At 46.8% G+C, this 19,627-nt stretch overlaps 1 protein-coding gene across 2 annotated transcripts; it reads right to left on the bottom strand.

Moving 5' to 3' along the window:
* Positions 1-2,540: 2,540 nt before the first annotated feature.
* TTPAL (alpha tocopherol transfer protein like) lies at positions 2,541-18,353 on the bottom strand. Of its 2 annotated transcripts, XM_082856970.1 has the most exons (5): positions 18,276-18,353; positions 12,548-13,007; positions 9,281-9,474; positions 8,010-8,120; positions 2,541-5,880 (listed from the first exon to the last, which is right to left on the bottom strand). In XM_082856970.1, exons 2-5 carry the CDS (start codon positions 12,990-12,992, stop codon positions 5,602-5,604), a joined length of 1,029 nt encoding a protein of 342 aa, XP_082713096.1. In that variant the 5' UTR covers positions 12,993-13,007; positions 18,276-18,353; the 3' UTR covers positions 2,541-5,601. The 2 variants fall into 2 exon arrangements, with proteins under 2 accessions (XP_082713096.1, XP_082713095.1); XM_082856969.1 differs by lacking the exon at positions 18,276-18,353 and having other exon boundaries at positions 12,548-13,013.
* Positions 18,354-19,627: the final 1,274 nt, after the last annotated feature.

Here is a 19,627-nt window from a genome sequence, read left to right as displayed (position 1 = left end):
AAAAGTAGTACCCTAAAGGATTTTATTACTCACCAGCTTTAAATGCAATAACATGAAACATTTGGGGCCACTGATTATATAGAAGTGCTGAACCAGTACTGTGAGGAGTGGGTGCTGGGGAAACTAAGAGGTGTTTTACAAGAGAAAGCAGAAGTGCTGACTCATAACATGGAAAATCACTCCTGTGGCTTGTAAAGTACCTAAGTTGATCCTTTTAACACTGTTGTGTGGTAGAAAGGATTGGAGCCATTAGCTTCATCTTTCCAGATGTGAGAAACAGACTAAGTTCCTTAGAGAAGGCTGACCTGAAGAGCTGGTATGTTGCAGTGTAAGTACTTACTGTTGGCATCATCAAAAGCCAACAGTAAGTGTATGGATATCCTGAGTATTTCTCAACTGACCCATCACCAACACACCAGACCCAACACAGACGGGGACCTAGCTTCTGTCTCCTCTGGGGAGATGAATAGGGGGCAGAAAAGAAGCCATTAGCTTAGAGAAACAGCTAAGCAGCATGGGACCAGAGATGATGAAGCCACACCCTAGTCACCCCTCAAGGAATTGGGTTTACTTACAGGTGCTTCCAGAATAAAATGTTCAGTTACAACTTGGGTCTCAGAGGTTAAGAACTTCTGCTTTATATTTTCTAAGAAGCCAGAAAACAAGCCAGTTTTTAAACTGACACTTTCTCACGATAAAATACCTTCCTTCTTTCTGTGGTCTGTCTGTGGGCTAACTAACTGCTCAGCCTGGCTCCAGCCATCAGGAGGAAATCGTGAGCTGCAGTCACACTGCCTGACCTTGAATCCCAATGCTACTTAACTAGCTGTGTGTCCTTGGGCAAGCTAGCTTAACTTTTCTGTGCCTCACTTTCCCCACAGGGGCAATAATACTATTTCATTGAGGGTGCTTGAAGATTCAATGAGATTTTGTATGTGAAGTGCTTAACACGATGGATACCCAGCCCACACTCAGGAATCCTTAGCTGTCAGGGTTCAAGGCCAGTCTGGGAAGCATACCTGGGCCTTGTGAAACGAAAAGCTTGCGTATCTATCACTGTGGGCATCTAGCTCCACCTCTTTTCTTGACATTGGTGTCTTCTCACTGCACGTGATCTTCAGAGGCAGCCAGCCCAGGGTCTAGAGAATGCACGTGCTGCCACAGCGCCCCTGCCGGCCTCCCCAGGAAAGAGGCTCTGCCCAGGCCACTGTGTACCGTGAAGAATAAACCCTCAGAACCTTTACCCAAACTGCCACTGTCACAGAAGAACTCCACACACACTCAACCTTACAGAGATTTTTATTTAAGACCCAGTCATGCATACTAAAATTACATGTTTTCACCATTTTGACTTAGAAAATGCACTAGAAAAATAAACTTTTGATCAAAACAAACACTGAAGTAGATGTATCCACCACCATGTGTCCCTATGCTTGAAGCCAAACTGAATTTCAGTTTGAAGCGAGGAATGCGACCAGTGGCCAAAATGGTGCCCCAATCTGGTCACAAAATTAGTCCACCTCTCACCCCTTCAGAGTGGTGTCAGAGGCTCTTGGCCCCAGAGAATTTTCAAGTATTTCACTTGTAACGGGTTCCCAGCTGATATACCAAGAGGCCGAGGCATATCCACAAGAATCCCAATGGCAGCTACTTAACTGCCCAACTAAACATGGCGCCCTGTAAAATGAAAGGAAAAGCAGCTAATTGGCAAAGAGGAAAAAAGGTCACTAGCATCTCCATCCACAAATCACCCTGGGCCTTCCCATGGAGCAAGCTCTATAAAGGAAGAATATTTATTGTTGTTTAATACTTGTATCTGATGTTGTTTAATACTTGTATTTCAAGCAAACCATTTCTGAGTCAGGAGAGCAGAAGGGAATTTACTTGAGATTAACAAAATTCACAGATCCCAATACCGAAAAGGATGACCAGAACTGACATCTTTCCTGAACAGTCAGTATGTTTCCGTTTGCTATCTCCACACCTCTCATGCCATGAGAGGCATGATCCCGTGACTGATCTGAGAATCAGATGGCATTTAAAGCAGCTGCCCACTCAGGAAAAATTCTGAAAGGCTCAATATCTCATAGGAATTCCAGGAAAATCTCTCTCATTACCCTGGCTCTATTTCTGGCAAAAATGTAGTATCTTGCGAACTGAAGTGTCTATAAACCTCTAAGGACAGGCAGCTCCTTGTGAAAGTGGGATGAAGTACTAGGGAACTGAAGCCACCTTTGCCAAGAGCAAATAAACTCAAGAGGGGAAGCCAGGGTTGCACTTAGGGCTATTTCTGTAGATTTCTTCCAGTCTCTGGCTGTGAAGGTAGAACAGGATTCCAGGAAGAGGCACAATTTTCCAGAATTCTATGTAGAAGAGAGGAAGAACATGCACCTCCCCCCCAAATTTCTCAAGCTTACAGATTCATTTGGAAGCTTTAGGTGTCAGTTCATTCAGTCCTAAATTTCCTAAAGAATCACCCAGATGCAGGGAAGAAAAGAACAGAGGGTTCAGAGCTCCGAGTGTAGACACCCTTATCGTATGACGATTCAGGGATGTTTGGTGGCTGATCTGAGGCCACGTGGCAAAGTAAAGGTGGAACTCGGGTCTCCTGGTTTACTATTCCTTTCCCTTACCTATGCCATGCTACCTGGAATTGCGGGAAAAGTTCATTTTCAGGTGTTTGTGAAATGGATCAGAACTTTTCCCTGAAGGAGAACACTCACAGTTCTCCAGGTGTTCAACTGCTTGCTCCATCGCGGTGCCCTCACTGCTGAGTGACGCTCCCAGCATGCGCCTGTGGTCATTCCCCTGCCCTGCCTGGGGCAACTTCACACAGACGCCTGGTGAAGCCATGTGGAGACCACCGTGTTCTCCACCCAGGGAGGTCCCGGTTTCACAGCTTGGTTCAAACCTCCTGAGGTGCCCAAACCATTTGATCTCTCTGGAGCCAACGTAAAACACAGCAGCTCCAGAAGGTAGATAACCCTTGGCTCTGACTCCCTTCAGAAGCTGAATGAAACGGCTCCCTGATCCAACTGGGAAGGCCTGGGAAAAGGGCAACATCCTTCCTGGTCTTTGAGAAATTTCTCTAGGTGAGCTTGGTCATCCCTATGTTAAGACATGTAGACAAAGGCAATTGGCCAGCAATGCAATGCACAGTTTAAACCTTGGAAACTTGAATGATTCATGTCTAACCTTTTTGTTTTGTTTTTTAATCACTCTGTCCTCTTTGGGACCTAAGAAAGCCTCTAAGCAACTCTCCCATCCAGGCAGTTGAGTTCTGAACCCTCTACTATAGCCATCCCACTTGTCCTGTTTAGACCTTTCCAGCAATGCTGGTCACACTGTCATTGTCAGATGGGACTACAGGCAGCCAGGGGTATGCATTTTGACATTTCCCTCTCAGCCAGGTCCCTAGAACATCCAGGGTGAGCATCTATGGTGAAAAGAATTCTCCCTAGAACTGGCACTAATGAGGTAAGTTATTTCCACCAACAACTTCTCCAGACATTTTTAAAAGTGCTAGAGAGATGAACAGCTTATTAACACCTGACTGGCCTTTGAATTTCAGAGGACTGTTCTAATCCTAACTGAGCCATCCACCTTGCCTGCTGCTCTAACAGATGCACGGAGAAGGTACACACACAACGCGTGGTACTTGTCACTTTTTTTTTTCTTTTGGTCACACCACGCAGCATATGGGATCTTAGGTCCCCAACCAGGGATCAAACCAGTGCCCCCTGCACTGGAAGCGCGGAGTCTTAACCACTGGACCGCCAGGGAAGGGGAAGTCCCACTTGTCACTTTTTAACACCACCATTTGCATGGAATGAATATGAAGGGAAATAGGTCAAAAGCTGTCAGATGAACCACTTAATCTGATGCGTGGGCTAAGGCTAAATTCTTGACAGAAAGGGTCTAAAGTGCTGAAATGCAGAACTAACATTCAGTCTGGCCGAACACGAGAGAGAGAAACTCAAGTGGGCTGGGGTGGCAGGGGGTGAGGGTGGAGGTCCCAGAATAACTTGCCCTTGCGTTCATTTCCAGAAGCCAAAATCTAAGAATCCCAAGGAAGTTAACCATTCACCATTGCCAGGTTTAAAATATACCCCCGAGTCTCAGGAATGGAAGGAATTCATCCAAGATTCTGGGCATCTCACCTGCCCTCACAAAGGCCATCCTTTTCAAGTTTAACCCTCACCATGAAAGGAAAATGGGGATTGCTCAGTCCACTGTTTCTTTAAAGGCAGGGCCAAAAAATGACGCATCCCTCTTGGAAAGGCCCAGGCGTACTAAGAAAAACAGGATCCAACCACTGGTATCTAGAGAGTCCTCTTTCTAGGCAGAAAACTGACGTCTAACGTTCAATCACTAAACCAAATCCCAGAACCTCGGTAGTAGCCAAAAGGGCCCTCAGGATCACTTCATTCAGCCTCATTTTACAGATGAGAAGGCTGAGGCCCAGGTCTCTTAATTCTTAGGCCAGAATTCTTTTATTTTATTTTATTTTTTAAAATAAATTTATTTATTTTTGACTGCGTTGGGTCTTCGTTGCTGCACGTGGGCTTTCTCTAATTGTGGCGAGCGGGGGCTACTCTTCGTTGCAGTGCACGGGCTTCTCAATGCAGTGGCTTCTCTTGTTGCAGAGCATGGGCTCTAGGTGCGTGCGCTTCAGTAGTTGTGGCACGCGGGCTCAGTAGTTGTGGCTCGCGGGCTCTTGAGCGCAGCTTCAGTAGCTGTGGCACACAGGCTTGGCTGCTCCGCGGCATGTGGGATCTTCCCGGACCAGGGCTTGAACCTGTGTCCCCTGCATTGGCAGGCGGATTCTTAACCACTGCACCACCAGGGAAGCCCCCAGAATTCTTTTAGCTACACAGGCCTGGCATCCAGTCGTTTAGGTTGAGTCAAATCACGTACATCTAGGATCATGTATGATTCCACTGAGAACCAGGCCTAAGGCTTTATGGGTTTGGGAAAACTTTAAGTTTCTATTGCAAGATTCAACCCACGAATCCCAGAGATACGTGAGGTCCGTGGCTCCTGAAGTTGATCAGGAGGCGCTGCTTCGGTCTGGGTGCTCGCATGATTCAGTGAAGGTGCTTTCCAGACCCAGTGATGGACTAACACTTGAAGTTTCTTGATGAGCACAGAGGTCTGCAGTTAGGCTTCATGTGAAGAACACAAACTCCCATTGTCTCACGTGTGGCCACTTTGCAGCCTTGGTCAAACTGTTTCATAGGTGTGTGCTGACTGGCCAATCATGTTGTTTTCTCTTAGAACGTGGGATCAGAGTGAACTTTGGTCCTGATTTTTCTTGCTTTGAGCTGTGTCAAAACCAGATACGGCTTCAGATGAAGGGCTGCACACTGGGATTCCAAACGTTTGGAATCGCTGGGGGAGCTTTCTCCATGTGTTCCATAGGAGTCATTCAAGTAACCAAAGCCTCACCCCGCGGCGTACCTCAGAGCCCTACAGGCTTTCCCTCCACGCTGCAGTTCTGTCACAAGGAGCAAGACAATCCGTGGCTCCTCAAATTCTCCTTGGACCTCTCCAAAGAAAGAAGAAAAGGTTTTAAAGATGGTGACATTCACAGGGGACTGGCTAGTAGCAGGAGTACAGCTGTGATTTCACAGCCCGCATGGAGTCATCACACGGCGCCTCTGGGCTCAGCCCCTCGGGCGGCAAGGCCTGGCCCAGGATGCTGTCGCAGGGAGGGCCAGGTTGGCAGAACTCCCTCACAAAGTCCTCCTCCGAGGCCAGCAGCGCCGCGTTCCAGGCGGTGATGTCCAGCTCTCCAGCCGTGCCCCCGTACTCCTTGGGGAGAATGTTTCTTGGAAGGTTTGAATGGAGAGAGTTCAGGTCAGACCCATGAAGGAAAAACTACAGAGGATGAAAGGAAAGCACACACGTCCTTAGGTTAACCAGTAACTCAGGAGGTGCTCAAACGAATATCTGTTGAATGAATAAAGGAACAGTTGATGCCAACTCTACCCAGTTCCTCGAAAAGCTTGAGGATCCTTAATCCTCTTTTCCTTACACCCCATATCCTGTTGGTTGGTAAGGGGTATAAGGAAATGCATCCGGAATTCTAGCCCTTCCCTGCCACCCTAATGGTACCAGGCCACCATCCCTTCTTACCTGGATTCCTACAACAGCTTCCTCACTCGTCTCTGTGTTCACACCCTTGTCCCACCACGAGCTAAGCACTTTCCAACATGCGTCAGATCAAGTCACTCCTCTAATATGTACAAGCTTCCCGTGTTTCCACGTTACGCAGACTAAAAGCCGGACTCCCTACGATGGCCCACACAACCTGGCCCCTGTTACCGCTCTGCCTCCCACTCCTACCACCTGCCCCTGCTGCTCCCCCAGGCCACTCCCATCTCAGGGTCCCCCAGATCACTGTAAGGTTCACTCCCTCATTGCTTTCAAGTCTTTGCTCAAACGCCAGCTTCTCAGTGACACCACTTCTAACTACCCCGTTGAATACTACAACCCCTTCCCCGCTTCCAGCACCCACTGTCCCCGTTCTCTGCTTTATTTTTCTCCATAGCACTTAGCACATCCTTATCCTAGAGAGCATATGTAATCCATCGTCTGTGTCTCTTTCTAGAATGAGAGGGATTTTGGGGGCAGAGATTTTTGTTCATCGAGAACATACTTGCACAGAGTAGTTGATCAAAACATATTTTTGAGTGAATGAACGAACATACGAAGGACCAAGTGAACAAGATTGTGGGCCACCAGTAAGGTCATTTCACAGATGTAAAAGACCTCTTCCAAAGGCTGCTTTGGTAAAAGCAGGTTCCAAACGGGAGCTCCAGGAACCAACATGGGTTCAAACCCAGGTAGGGAGGCCACTAAATCAGAGGTTCTCAAACCTAACCATGTATCAGAATCACCTAAGGAGATTTTAAAAGCAGAGATTCCTGGGCTCCATCCCCGAACTGATGAGTTAAAATCTTCAGGGAAAGGGCCTGGGAATCTGGATCTGGATTTTAAGTTCCCTCGCTTACACACTTGAGATTCTCTATATGTTTCCTCTTTGAAAAAGAGAACAAAATTCAAGAATATTTGAGTGACCAGAACCATGTTCCCAGGCCTAGGAAAGAAGGAGAAAAATACCACCCACCACATTTCAATCGTGATCCTGGGAAAAGTTGAAAGAGAAGTGGCTCTTCAGGGTCAGAGAGGAAGACTGTCTTTGAAAGTGACATCTATCCTTTCTTAAATAAGAATTAAACTAAAAACTCACAGATCTCATAAACCTTGATTTACTCCACAAACTACGAGCAAGACCACAATTTAGGTAAGTGGAAAGGCTTAAATAGCATTTTTAAAGCCCAAGGAGTTGTTGTAAGAAATTGCCGGGCTTCCCTGGTGGTGCAGTAGTTAAGAATCCGCCTGCCAATGCAGGGGACACGGGTTCGAGCCCTGGTCCGGGAAGATCCCACATGCTGTGGAGCAACTAAGCCCATGTGCCACAACTACTGAGCCCGCGTGCCACAACTACTGAAGCCCGTGCTCCGCAACATGAGAAGCCACCACAATCAGGAGCCCGCGCACAGCAACGAAAACCCAACACAGCCAAAAATAAATAAATGTATTAAAAAAAAAAAAAAGAAATCGACATGACTCTTTTTAACTACCTGCCCAGTGACTACCCTTTGCCATGTCCTCTTACACATAAAACACAATGTTGGTTCACAATGCCCAGGCCAGGATATTAAAAAGTCTAAATGATCACAGAGCAGGGACGTTCCTACTATAACAATCCTAGTTCTGCTCTCTCCACTGGCAAATATTATATTCTCATTAATTTCATCTCCCCCTCACAGAAAGGAGTGTTCATTTATTTCATCTGTAACCTTGCACTTTCCAAATTAGTAGTCCCAGGGCAAGAATAATACGCTAAGTTTACTGTCATCACAATAAATTTATAGATGTCACAAAAAAGGCAGCATTAAAAAATAATTGAAGTATCTTAAGTCGATAGGATCATCACTTACTCTGTTTGCTATTTTCTCCTTCAGAAACGGTTTTATGATGGCAAAAATGCCTTTAAATATTCGAGGTTCGTTCACTACATGGACTGCTTTTATCCGAATGGGGAAACCATCCTGTGGGGGAAGGGAAGGGGGTGTTAGAACCTGTGGAGCATCTGGAAACTGTCCATTACCACAGCCTGGGAACTTTTTTTTGTCCCCCAGATCATCATACAGGACTAGAAAACCACTGATCCAAATGCATTATCCTCACACCTGAATCTGCAAAGAAGAGTGGAAGCTAAGGAAAGCCAAAGTATTGTCTCAAAGCCAGGATTCACATTTCTGATAATGACCAGAGGTGACATTTAAAGGCTTAAATAATCAGCCTGGTGTGCAGTAGTGGCTCAAACACACCACTGAGGAGAATCGTGGTGTCGCTGAACCTCCAGAGCTCATGGGAGGCGGCACCCCACGGGCTGGGTCAGAACAAAGCTCCAACCTGCCAGAGCTGGGAGGCGCAGGCCAGGCTACATCCTGAAGGTCTCGGTTTCCTTTCAACAAGGAAAGATAATTCTTGCCTTGTCTATCTCAGAGGATTCCCTGAAGGACTGAATGGGTTATAAAGACTGTAAGTGTGCTTTGCAGCTACGAGGATATACTGCACAGCACAGGGAATTATAGCCATTATTTTGTAATAACTTTTAATGGAGTATAATCTATAAAAATACTGAATCATTGCGCTGTACACCTTAAACTAACATAATATTGTAAATCAACTATACTTCAATTTTTAAAAAAAAGTGCTTTGCATGTGCAAACCATTTCACACACTACTGGTGTGTAAGGAACTTTATAGTTCCCAGAGACTTGAGTTCTGAAACACAGAACATGAGGTGTGAAAGCATCTGACCAAAACAGCCCAACAGGGCTCCCAATGCCCAGGTCCCACAGAAAGGAGGAGAGGTTCCATCACTTCAGCAGAAACCTGCTCAGTTTCGTTTGTTGAGAATTTCTCTGCCTTCTGTACCAAAAAAAAAAAAGCAGAGAGCATTTCTCTGTTTTTTGGACTCTTGCCCTAAAGCTGATCTTGCCTAGAAACTACTGGAGACCCTGATGAGAATGAGGGGTGAATTGGACTTTTACGTTTCTTCCCATAATGCTTTTCTATTGTTCTGACTGTGGAGAGGAGGTGGGGTTTGTGTATCAGGTGGAATTAGAGGTAAGTGGACAGGGCCCTGGGGAAACCAAACAGCCACAGGACAGGACAGGCACACGACACACAGGGGCCATACCTGAAGGATGCCAATCACCTTTTTGGCTATAAAAGGGCCAAAATGAGATGCCTTTGATAAGCTCACTCCTTTGTAGTCTGCAAGAATTACAATTCCATTCACCTGGGTTTCTTCAGCCTGAATGAGTTTTTCTAATGTCAGGTATATGGCTCGGATATTTTCGGTAATTGGATAGTTGCTCGGGATCCATCTGTCTAAGGTCATAAGAGATGGACAGTATGTTACAGAAATGAACACAAACAAGTAATCAGACAGGCTATGATTTATCTCCTTCCTAAAACTATTGTTTAAAAATGGAAAAGACAGAATTCTACTGGCATGACTATTTAGATCTCTAAGTGGTAGCTGATGTTTCTTAACTCCAAACATAGCAGCACATTCTGAAATGGAAATGCAATTGAGTGGTGAGGATGAAACAGTGAGTTCTGAAGTCAGACACATGCGGGGGTTTGAATCTTACTAGTTGTGTGACCTTGGGCAAGTTACCTTCTCACCATGGGCCTACATATTATCCCGTACATAGAATAGGATAACAATACTGGCTTCATGGACATCTGCACCTTCTGCCATCACAAGTCCCCTTATCTTCATGAGACCACCCTGATTTTCCTTGGGGAACTACCCCTTCCCATGCTAGCCATACAGTTTGGGTAAACGGACTTCACTCCTGGGTCCAAAGCTGGGCTTGGCCAATACGGGTATTATAACCTCCTGGCCACAAGCATGTGGCCCAAGCCAGGTCAAGCAGAACCATGGGGACTCAATTCTGGGACCCTGGCCCTTTGGAAACAGAAGATCTCTCTTCTTTCTTGTAGTGGTGAGGCTGGGAGCCTGAGACTCAGGGACCCCATGAGGCAAGAGCTGGTCTGAGAATGAAGCCCAGACTGAGGACAGCAGAGGTGGAGATGGCCTTCCAATGCTGTTGTCTGAGCAAATCCCCCTTTCCAGGCTGGATGCTCCTTTAATGTTCCCCATATGATCGAGGAGTCTTTCTCTCTTTGGGGAAAAGATGAAAAGGACAACTTTTGAGTGTTAACCACTATTCTCAAGAAAATCCCACTAACATCTCAGTGTCTCTTTCTTACAAAGGTGAAACTCCACAGGGGGACTTCCCTGGTGGCGCAGTGGTTAAGACTCTGCGCTCCCAATGCAGGGGGCCCAGGCTCGATCCTTTGTCAGGGAACTAGATCCCACATGCATGCCGCAATTAAGAGTTCACATGCCACAACTAAGACCCAGTGCAACCAAATAAATAAATAAATAAATAAATAAATAAATATTAAAAGAAGGAAAAAACTCCACAGGATTGCCACCAATGGGATTTGTGATATGTGCAAAATTCCTATGAAAAAACCTTTGTCCCAAAATTATGCCAGCTTGTTGTTTGATGTTGCTGCCAATTGAACCTGCTTCTACAGAACTGGCTATCATCCTTTTCAATCACATATGTCTCAAAAGAGCTTATAAAAAGGCAAAGCCAATACCTAGTTAAGAACAAAATCTGTATCTGCCTCCTGCTAAAATGTGGAGTCGGTGGGGAGGGATCCAGACCTGCTGCAGACATATGGGGGAAAAAATCCATCACACGAGCAAAGAGTTCAAACCACACAAGCAAAGGGGTGAAACCAGTGTGGTAATATCTGACTGTTTCCGTTTATTCGTATGAGGTGAGCACAGAGGAGGAACAGAAACTCTCGCTGACTGGTTCCTAGGTTTCTTGGTGCCCTGACGTCTCCACCGCATTGCTTATTTTAAAATGAACGCCCCTCATTTTGGAAAGCACCGAAAACGGCAGGCAAAGCAGTTAACACTGTGCCTGGTACACAGTAACGGCTCAAGAGAATGTGGTTTAGTCTACCAAAAGGGTTTGGTAAAGGACTAAAGGAAGTGGCAACGTGGGGCCTGCAGGCAGAGGAAGGTGCCCTGCCGCTTCCACTCGCATCAGTTTCCAGAGGCATTTGTATGCATGAGCAGAAAGGGCAGTCAGCAGGTTCTCATGTTCCCAGCATGCTTGGGAAGAAGAACACAGCAATCTTACTTTCACATTTTCTTTTCAGTTCTGCTCTGATGGAAAATGTTGAGGTTGGGGGCAGAGTGGAGAACTCTCCAGAGTTTATAATGCATTTGGTGTCAGGGAAGAGAAGAGGACGAAGAATCAGAAGGCTTGAGTTCTAGGACACCTCGGTCGTTGTGTCAACCAAAAAAAAATGTTCCCACGCATTTCTAAATGCTTCTGGGCAGGGGGAGGTGCCTCCGTTGAAAACTACTGTGCCAAAGAAATGCCAGGTGTCCTGATTACCATCATGCAGTGCTGAGATCTGAAAGTGAATCTAAAGTGAATACTTTCAAGGGCTTAACAAAGCAGAGGGAGGGCGGAGAGGACGGAGGAGGCACATGGTAGGCAGATACCTTTCCAGGCATCTGCCCAGCCCAGACCCTTTCACTGATATCTGTATCTCACGTGCTCACTAAGGAGGGAAAGGGTGGGAGCTGAGGGGGGGTGTCCTGGCAGCCCCGCTTGTGCACGATGACCAGGGTCGCTTTCTCAGCCCACCAGATTCCCAACCCTAGAAATCTGGAATTTGCATTGAAAGAACTTAGTTGGGTGGCCAGGTAAACCTAGGAGCTGAGGGGTGTACTGAGGGAGCAGAAGCCAGTCCACGGACAGAAGTGTGAGGAAGATGTGCAAAGGGCAGCAGAGATGTGGTCCAGAGAGACACACAGACTGACAGACAGTCAGAAGCAGAGACAGGGAGAATGGCGGGCTTAGTTCCTGATGGGGGAATGAATTGGATTCTGGGTCTTGGCTCCTGGGCCCGGCAAGAGCCGTGTTCCTTCAGATCTCTGGTGCTGTGCTTCCATCTCCTTAGACTAAATCCTCCCTTTTGTCTTAAGCCGGTAGAGCAGGGTTTTGTTCTCTTTCGATCAAAAGAGCCTTGACTGGGACTTCCCTGGTGGCTCAGTGGATAAGACTCCATGCTCCCAATGCAGGGGGCCTGGGTTCGATCCCTGGTCAGGGAACTAGATCCCACATGCAAGACGCAAATAAGAGTTTGCATGCCACAACTAAGGAGCCCGCGCTGCAACTAAGACCTGACACAACCAAATAAATATATATACGTGTGTGTGTACATATATATATATATATAAGAGCCCTGACTAAGGCAAGGAGGGGACAAAAGGGAATAAGAAAGAGAGAGAGGGCGCTGAGCAGACGCATCCCAAGCTGTACCCACGCCCCACCCCCAGAGACGGTGAGGGTGGTACCTGGACGGAGGCAGAGGATGTGGCAGCCCCTGGGGTCGGTGTGGGGCAGTACAGTGAGGAATCCGGAAGCCAGGACCTCTTTCAAGGCCGAGGGCCGCAGGTTGTTGAAGACTTCGGGCCAGCTTCTCCGGCAGCTGTGGTAGTTGATCAGGAGCTGGAGGGCCCGGTCGTAGTCAAACTTGCGGGCTCGGAGGAAGCGCAGCAGGAAGGCGTCCTCGAGGGAGGTGCTCAGGTTCGGGCACTCCTTGCGCACCATGTCCCGGAGGGCCTGGACATCGCGGAGCCTCCATTCTGGCTTCTCCTGCAGTTCCTCCCTGGCTTTGGCCACCAGGTCCTCGGTCAGCGAGCACACATAGCCGGTGCGTGCGGGGGGCGGCGGCAGCTCACTTTCCGAAAGTGAGGCCGCGGAAGGGCTGGTTCTCAGAGAGTCACTTTCTTCTGACATTAGCTCCCAGGATCCCTGCAAAAACAGAAGCCCTGCGTGATGTGGAGAAAGCCCAGCACCGCTCATTCCAAATCAGAGAGCAGCACGAGGGAGGGGGGCAGAGACGATTTTTGTCAAGCCAAGAACCTCAGAGCAGTGGTTCTTGACTGGAGGAGTATCTGAACCACGTGCCCAAGCCCAGCCCCAGACGGCATGAAGGAAGAATCTCCGCAGAGGCACCCAGGCAGCTAGAGCAGGACGCACACACCCCTCATCAAACACACTGGCCTTGCTCACAGAGGTATGAACAGGTGCTCAACCTGACTTGTAATTAAAGAAATGCAAACTAAAACACCTTTGAAATTCAGATTAGCAAAAATGCAAAACAGGTCCTCTGATATGCTTGCTGTTGGTGGGAGAATAAATTGACATAGCCTCTTTAGGGTAGTTTGTCAATATCTATGAAGATTTCAAACCACATACCCTTACAAGTATCATATGACGTCACTTGTATGTGGAATCTAAAACAGTGATACAGATGAACTTATTTACAAAACAGAAATAGACTCACAGACAGAAAACAAACTTATGGTTACCAAAGGGGGAAGAGGGGGAGGGATAAATTAGGAATTTGGGATTAACAGATACACACTACTGTTTATATTATAGATAAACAACAAGGACCTACACAGGGAACTATATTCAGTATCTTATAATACCCTGTTAATGGAAAAGAATCTGAAAAAGAATAGATATATATGTATAACTGAATCACTTTGCTGTAAACCTGAAACACTGTAAATCAACTATACTTCAGTTAAAAAAAAACACATACCCTTTGGCCCAGCATTCCATTTCTAGGACATGTACTTGTATGTGTGTGCAAAATATGCACACCAGGATGATTGTTACAAGTATTGATTATAATGGCAAAAGACTGGAAATACTACCTACATCACCCAGTTGGAGACTGGTTAAATAATATTACCATATGAGTGGAATACTATTCAGTCGTGAAAAGGAATTAGGCAGATCTTTATGAATTGACACGTTAAGGAAAAAGAAAGCAGTTGCAGAAAAGTGTGAAAAAAAGACCTGCATTTAAAGGAAACCATAAACAAGACGAAAAGACAACCCTCAGAATGGGAGAAAGTATTTGCAAATGAAGCAATGGACAAGGGATTAATCTCCAAAATATACAAACAGCTCATGCAGCTCAATATCAAAAGAACAAACAACCCAATCAAAAAATGGGCAGAAGACCTAAATAGACATTTCTCCAAAGATGACATACAGATGGCGAAGAGGCACATAAGATGGTCAACATCACTAATTATTAGAGAAATGCAAATCAAAACTACAATGAAGTATCACCTCATACCAGTCAGAATGGCCATCATCAAAAAATCTACAAAAAACAATAAATGCTGGAGAGGGTGTGGAGAAAAGGGAACCCTCTTGCACTGTTGGTGGGAATGTAAATTGATACAGCCACTATGGAGAACAGTATGGAGGTTCCTTAAAAAACCTAAAAATAGAATTACCATATGACCCAGCAATCCCACTGTTGGGTACATACCCTGAGAAAACCATAATTCAAAAAGACACCTGCACCCCAAAGTTCATTGCAGCATTACTTACAATAGCCAGGTCATGGAAGCAACCTAAATGCCCATCGACAAATGAATGGATAAAGGAGATGTGGTAAATATATACAATGGAATATTACTCAGCCATAAAAAGGAATGAAATTGGGTCATTTGTAGAGACGTGGATGGACCTAGAGACTGTCATACAGAGAGAAGTAAGTCAGAAAGAGAAAAACAAATATTGTTTATTAATGCATATATGTGGAATCTAGAAAAATGGCACAGATGAACCTGTTTGCAAGGCAGAAATAGCGACACAGACATAGAGAACAAACATATGGAAACCAAGGGGGGAAGGGGGGGTGGGATGAATTGGAATATTGGGATTGACATATATACACTAATATGCATAAAACAGATAACTAATGAGAACCTGCTGTATAGCACAGGGAACTCTACTCAATGCTCTGTGGTGACCTAAATGGGAAGGAAATCCAAAAAAGAGGGGATATATGTATACATACAGCTGATTCACTTCACTGTACAGCAGAAACTAACACAACATTGTAAAGCAACTATACCCCAATTAAAAAAAAAAAGACTTGCATTTACATTTTAAAAATATATGCATATATACTTGTGAATGCACCTAAAATTTCTGGAAGGAAGTACAAGAAAACTGTTAACCATGGTTCCCTCTAGGGAACAGAACTAGACACTGGACATTTAAGGAGAGGGAAAGAGACTCTTTACTGTACTGTTAAATTTTTTACCATATCCACGTGTGACTTAGCATGGCGGCCGTGAAACTGATCAGATCTCCTGTCGGGGTGGAACATAACTGATGGGTGTCCCCAGCTGCTGTCCCTCCGGATCCACCAGCCAGTGGATGCACACTTTCCACAGACTGTCCCTGGCCAATGACTGAGTGAAACGTAGGACTCCTTGGACAGGCATCAAGGACTCCCTATCTGCCTGGCCGAATCTTTTCTGGAACCACAGTGCAGTCCAAGACTTCCTGCCCAAACCTCCGGCACAGGAACTGGCCTCAAATCGCTATCAGAAGCTCTCCCTGATTTCTCCAGTTCCCCTCCCTTTTATGTGTTGCTGCCATTAAATTTCTTGCATGTCTAATCTCATCCTAGTGTCTGCTTCTTGGAAGGTCTGAACTAACACACCTATTAAAGGAAAAAACAAAACAAACAAAACAAAATAACACAGCTGCCTTAGATATTTCAGAAATAAGGTTGCAGCAGGGCTGCCCAGTTCCAAAGCCCAAGCTCTTGTCCATGGGCTGTCACTGGTCCCCCACTCGGAACTCAACAAGGAAGGCAGGAACCATCTTGGGGTCTCTGCACAGGCCACGGCAGCCACAGTGACCAGGTCACCCCCTCTAAATCTTAGGTCGGCACACTCTGTTCCTTGTGTTCTAACCTCCAGCCTCACCCAGCTTCTTTCACTTCCTCCCAAAGGTGGTTTTCTTATCCTCTGCACATCCTGTTTCCTCTGACTAGCATGCTCATCCTCCAGTGCTTCTGACCAATACCAATTCACCCTTCGGTGCCCATTAGATGCTACTTCATTTATTCAACAAATATTGAGCACTTGGTAGGTACCAGGCCCTCGTCCAGGCACTGGGGGCAATTACTAGAAGATAATAAGTGCTATGGAGAGAAATAAAAGAGGCAAGGGGGTTGCAAGTACTTGGGGATAGGACTTGCAATTTTAAGTACGGTGATCAGGGAAGTCCTCACCCAAGTGACATGTGTGAGAAGATGAAGATGAGGGAGCAAGCCATTCTGGGGGAAGAAAAAGTGCAAAGCCTGAGGCAGGACCATGCCTGGCTTTTTCAAGGAACAGGGAGGAGGCCAGTATGGCAAGAGCCAAATGCGCAAGGTGGACAATACTGGCAGATGAATTTAGAGAGGAACTGGGGACCCAGTTGGTACTGGGCTTTGTAGGCCAGTAAGAGCATAGTTACTCTGACTTCAGTGGGAGTCAAGGAGGGTTTTGAGTAGACTGACATGATCGGATTTAGATTTCAAAAAGATCACTGGGCTATCTTGAGAATGGACTGTAAGAGGATGAGAACAGAGGCAAAGAGACCATTTAGAGGCTACTGCAATAATCCAGGTGAGGGATGATGGTGCTTAAAGCGGGAAGCCTTCTCTGACTCCGGGCCAGGTTAGGAGCTCCCCTCATCCCTGCAGGAGCTCTTCCGCATAGCGCTTCTCTGTTGCGACTGTAGGCAATTTGAGCACAACATCCACATCTGTCTTGTTCATCACCTTAAACCCACCGAGCACTTAACAGAGTGTCAGACACAGCCTGTGCTCCATAAATATTTGTTGGATGAGTTTCATCTGCTTGGTGGGAGGTATGCTGAGTGAGGAATAGATCAACAATCATGGTTCACAGGACCCACCCTGGGCTCTGTTTTCCTGGCAGTCACCAACAGATGCCTGTAATCCCAATCGAGTAATTAGCCAGAAGACAGACTGTAGCATCCACAGACTACAGGCCTAGCCTCAACGTCCCTCTCCAGCCTGTCTCCCACCTTTCCCCCTCTCAATGCACATGAAATGTCAGCCAAAGCAAACTAATGACCCACCATTCTTGGAACACCTCATGCATTTCTGATACCTCTGCCTGGAATTTCCTTGCCTCATTTGTTCTCAACCAGACAACTCATCACCTTCCAGGCCCAGCTTCAATGTCACCTCCTCTACGAAGCCTTCCTTGACTCCCCCAGGGTGACTCTCTCCCGTTTTCCACAGCACTGAGTTCCTACTTCTCTTTCAGAAAATGCAGGTCAGTGTCTTGTGTGTTTACCTGAAACTCCTCCAAGCCAGTTTTACCCATCCATTCATTTATCAAAGAATTAGTGATCACCTGTGGCAGGCACTGTGCTTACAGGTGCTGGGCACACAACAATGAACAATATAATTCTTTGCCTTATGAAATTTAACTCATAGTGGAATGATGAAAAGAGATAATATGTACTTGAGCATTTTATCATGTATCAAGTACTGTGATAAGCACTTTACATCCATCTCTTGTTTAATCTTCACAATATTTGGTGAGAGCACTAATGCTGTACCTAGTTTGCAAAGGGGGAAACTGCCCACTAGAATGTAAATTCCATGGGGGCAGACAACTTGCCTGCCGCGTTCACTGCTATCCCCAGTGCCTGGCCCATGATGGTACTCTGTAAATACTAGCGGATGATGTGAGGATAAGGGCCCAAGGGTACACACCTAGTGAGGCAGAGCAAGGATGTATCTAGCCCCACACTGGGCTCTACGCTGCACCTAGAGCTTCCTGTTTAATCTCCAGGGCCTTGGCAGTATCAAGCACAGAGCAGGACCCAGCCACAGTCTGGTAAATGAACTGATGGGTGGGCATACAGATGGGTGCAAACACCATTTGTTAGGGTCAAGCCGGGGAATCTTCCCCACCTGGAGCCTATCATTTTTTTGAGCATCACCTTCCTTCCCGTCCTACCCCAAGAAGAGGTCAGGAATCACCGTTCCTGAAGCCCCAGAGACCCCACGTCCCGTCGACACCTTCCGAGGCCCCCACTTCCGGTTGTCACCCCTTCCCCAGGTGTCCCCATTTCCTGGGGTCTCTCTCGGATGCCCCACTTCCGGTCGTCCCTCCCTCTCAAGGGTCCCTCTCCCTGGCCCCCGGGGCACACCGGCTCGCGGGCACTCACCGGCCCGGCTACGGGGCGGAGCGCGGGTCAATCGGCGGCGGGAGCCTCGTCCGGCAGCGCGCACAGAACCGACCCGCACTCCCCACCCGGCCGGCCCGGGCGCTCGCGCCGGAAGTGACGTACGCAGAGCGTTGGAAGGCGGGGCACCGCCCGCGAGTGCGCATGTGCGACATCTCCTCGAAGTGTCGGCCTTCGGTCACCACCTGGCGGCCGGGATGGCGCGGTGGGACGTGAGCCTGGGAAGAGCGTGGCTGGGAGGCACAGGGAGCACGACCAGGTTGAGCTGGTATAGATGAGGAAGCTGAGGCCCAGAGAAGGAAGGGAAGAAACTGCTGTTTTCCGAGAACATATTAACTATGTACCTGGTGTTTTACATCCATCATCTCATTAAATCCTCAAATGGAATCCTACTATTTTATGAAAGGGAAACGCAATCAATGAAATATAGAGTTTCAAACCTAGACCTTGGGATTAGCATTCCACAATTCTCCCCACCAGAGCTGCCACCAGGGCTGGCTGCTCCAAAGGGTAAGATTCCAATTCAGGGGACGTCTGTCTGTCTGTCTTTAGCCAAGTGACTTTGAGCAAGTCCCCATTCCTCCTTGGGCCTTAGTTTCCTCATCTGTAACATGATTCTTGCTCTGGAATATTGATTCAATAATTGTTTCCTGCTTTGGGGTTCATGAAGTCCTTTTCAGAAAGTGGTAGTTTGAAAAAGGCTTTACTAGCGCCCGCCTCCAGTCCATTAAAACCCCCAGCACAACCCCCGCCCCGCCCCACCCCACCCATATATTTTGTGCAGCTACAACTTTGAGACGATCTTGAGGCCCCTCTTTCAAGCAGAGTAATACTAATGTCTTGGTAAAGACACTAAACCATTTCTAGAGAGAAATTGTGTGGTCCAGGAGGACTCAACAGCCCAAAGGAGTATCCAGGAGATGACCTTAAACAATCTGTTCCTTTCCCTACCCTTGGGGCAAGAGGAGTTGCAGGGAGATGGGAACTGACATAGGTGGGCCAGAGGAACATGACAGTTTCTGCCAGATGTTAGATGGGCTGGGGGTAGGGGTGGAGGATCCTGGGTTTCACTCCTGCTCTGGCTCTATCACTTCTAGGATAAAGTACAGAAGACTCAGTTAAATTTGAATTTCATACAAACAATAATTTCTTTTTAAGTATGCAACTTTTAGGATGTGCTTACACCAAAAAATTGTTGTCTATCAGAAATTCAAATTTAACTGGGCATCCTGCGGTCTTTTTGGGGTTTTTTAATTTAAAAAATTGTTTTGGCCACACCACGCAGCTTGTGGGATTTTAGTTCCCCAACCAGGGATTGAACTTCGGCCCTCGGC

Source organism: Leucopleurus acutus, assembly GCF_964270905.1.
Source record: "Leucopleurus acutus genome assembly, chromosome: 16".
In the NCBI taxonomy this organism is placed as follows: Eukaryota; Metazoa; Chordata; class Mammalia; order Artiodactyla; family Delphinidae; genus Leucopleurus; species Leucopleurus acutus.
This window is presented reverse-complemented; position numbering and strand designations above follow the sequence as displayed.